The sequence below is a fragment of the Labeo rohita genome, chromosome 17, assembly GCF_022985175.1.
Source record: "Labeo rohita strain BAU-BD-2019 chromosome 17, IGBB_LRoh.1.0, whole genome shotgun sequence".
Taxonomy (NCBI): Eukaryota; Metazoa; Chordata; class Actinopteri; order Cypriniformes; family Cyprinidae; genus Labeo; species Labeo rohita.
Genome location: NC_066885.1, coordinates 12,479,672 through 12,482,803, shown reverse-complemented (window position 1 = coordinate 12,482,803; position 3,132 = coordinate 12,479,672). Strand labels below are relative to the sequence as shown.

Sequence of the window (3,132 nt, the reverse complement as noted above, 5' to 3'; positions counted from 1 at the left end):
CACAAATTACAGCCTAATCTCCAGAGTGAAAAAAATGACATGAATATGCTGTCGCAATTTTTTTTAAGTTAAGTCACTGTAGCCACATCCAGATACAATAGCGCCACAATGTGGATGTTTAGGCCTGTGTATGTTGTGTGAGCATTTTAAGTAATGCATTTGGTTGTTTGATCAATTAGTGCAACTTTTGCTTCAGTTCTGAGCACATTTAATATTCATTTTGAACAAACGGCATAGGTATTTACAGTATACATGCACCTCCAATGTTTAATAAAACCATATGAGGAGGATATTTCACCAGGACTCAATAAAACATGTTGTTCCCATGGAATAAAACTTGGCTCCAAGGGTTTATCTTCATCTTTTATGTTTTTACACTCGTCCTCGTCTGTTGGGAAATCTCTGTTCTTTCAGAGGCAAACCTTCAGCGTCCACCTCATTTACCTGTAATTATAATAAAAGGACATCACTTATCAGCTTCGCATTGGGAAATTGTGGATGTTTTCCAGTCAGAAAGACGAACAGTCATGCTCTTACTATGTGTATCGGCGAAAGCCGCTCCATTGGAGAGTCTGCAGGAATAGACAGCACTGCATCACCACCATCCATCATCTGATGGAAACATCAGATTTTTACTCCATGTTAGTACGCACACATAACAGTACTTTGAATATTTTTACATTTTCATGGCCACAAGAGGATAATCTCACCCTGAATGTTGCCTCCACTTCACCAACACTTCTCTTTCCACCAGGAAGCCAACCATATGACCAGTGCTGGCAAAAACTAACCTCCAACACACACACTAGCATTAACAACTGGACCAGCAACCTTCCGTTCCACTCCATGCTAAAACTGAAACAAAGACATTTTATACAGACAATATTGCACTGTCCTATTAACGTTTGTTTATAGGATCTTTTGATGGGTTATTTAGTTAGTTATCATACATCCCTGATAGCACACATACATGATGGAAACATCTATGTGATGTCTGCATTTAAATCTGGAAGACATATTTTTTAGTGTTTGCTCATCTGCAATACGTCAATAGGATGTTTCCTATCAGATGTCAAATAGACGTTTATTAGATGCCTTAAAAATGTTTATGATTTAGCATGTATGTAAAACTGACACCTTACAGACGTCTATCAGATGTTTGTACACAGCAGATGCTTTCCAGATCAAGTGATCTTTAACAGACATCCCTGATAGCCCACATGCATGATGGAAACATCTATGTGATGTCTGCATTTACATCTGGAAGACGTATTTTTAGAGTGTTTGCTCATCTGTAATACGTCTATAGGACGTTTCTTATGAGATGGATGTCTGTAAGATGTTTATGATGTAGAATGCATGTAAAACTACATCTTATATACGTCTATCAGATGTTTGTACACAGCAGATGCTTTCCAGATCAAGTGTTCTTTAATAGACATCTTGCAGAAGTACGTGTGCTATCTGGGATATAGCTAAGTCACACATATTAATTTGTTACAAATATTATAAAATGTACAGTCAGAGTACAATGTGATCACATCCAACCTCAAAAAACATTCACATTTTTACCAATTTATGCAACAGAAACCATGCAAAGGAATTCAAGTTTATTTTACTTTTAAGAGGTTAAAGCAGTGGATAACATCATACGACTGAATATAACAAAGGTTGTTGTAACTTCTTAAAAAATGATGGTCAAATATGGATTAATACAAATATAGATTTACTTCTGTAAGTTTTAAGTCTAAACTGGTACATTTATCACAATCTGTCTAGATATTTAGAAAACAATGCTGAATATTGATAGTGAAGAGGCTCTTACCTTCTGTCTTTCCTCGAGATGAAGTGTGTTGTTCTTGGTCTCTTTTATACAGTCCTTCTAAAATGAGTTTCGTCATCGGGAGATTTGCGACCACAGGTGCAGGCTTCTCTCTAATGCCTGCTCTAATGCACACCTGAGGCTGGATTTCCAAATCTGAAAAATAACTGTCAGGGGAGCCAGCTAATGGACCTGTTTGAACCCTGAGATAAATTAAATAATGTGTTTAAATGGTTCAAACAGACTCTCTGATGGCCACATCAACACACAGGGGAACAGATGAACTATATAAAGACCTAAAGAGGTAATGGATGTGTCAGACAAAGACTGAGTCATCTGATTTCCAATCAAGGTCTGTTTTTAGACCTAAAAATGATGCTCTATAACTAACTAACTGTTACATTTGGTAACTGTTTGCCCACAAACCTTTTCTTATGTTCTCTGTGACAAACTTTGAAATAATATTTCTATATTTATCTGAAAGCCCTGACTAAACAACAAACTAACCAAACAAGCAGGTCAAGTTTTATGCTCTATCTCTTCTACTGTATCTATCTTTTTCATCATTATTCTATAAGTAATGGATTGTATTTGCATATACACTACATTCAAAAGTTTGGGTTTAGAACGATTTTTTAATGTTTTTGAGAGTAGTCTCTTTCGTTCACCAAGGCTGCATTTATATGAAGAAAAATGCAGTAAACACTGTAATAATGTAAAATGTTAATACATTTTAAAGTAACTGTTTTCTGGTTTGAATCAATTTTAATATATAATTTATTCCTGCAATGGCATAGCTGAATTTTCAGCAGCCATTACTCAGTTTTCAGAGTCACATGATCCTTTAGAAATCATTCTACTATGCTGATTTGGTGCTCAAGAAACATTCTGAAAACAGTGCTGCTTAATATTTGTTGTGGAAAGTGTGATACATTTTTCATGATTCTTTGATAAATAGAAAAGCATTTATTTTAAATATATAATAAAAAAAAAAAAAAAAAAAAAAAATATATATATATATATATATATATATATATATATATATATATATATATATATATATATATATATATATATATATGTATATATATTATTTAAAAATATATATATATTTTGTAACATCAGAAACCATTTTTGTTCATAGTTTTAATCTTAGGGATAGATTTAGCTAAACTGTACAATTTTAGATCTTATTTCAGTGTTTAATAATAATATTAAATTATCCAAAAATAAATAAACAAATATAAACGAATTTATTTCCTAGTCATATATAGCGCAAAATGACTCTTATTTTGACCTGAGGACCTGTA

The 3,132-nt window shown here is 33.2% G+C and overlaps 1 protein-coding gene across 1 annotated transcript; it reads right to left on the bottom strand.

The window, feature by feature from the left end:
- Positions 1 to 201: 201 nt before the first annotated feature.
- gnrh3 (gonadotropin-releasing hormone 3) lies at positions 202 to 2,000 on the bottom strand. Its single transcript, XM_051133783.1, has 4 exons — positions 1,826 to 2,000; positions 711 to 855; positions 538 to 612; positions 202 to 444 (listed from the first exon to the last, which is right to left on the bottom strand). The coding sequence occupies exons 2-4, from the start codon at positions 846 to 848 to the stop codon at positions 373 to 375; spliced, it is 285 nt and encodes a 94-aa protein (XP_050989740.1). The 5' UTR covers positions 849 to 855; positions 1,826 to 2,000; the 3' UTR covers positions 202 to 372.
- Positions 2,001 to 3,132: the final 1,132 nt, after the last annotated feature.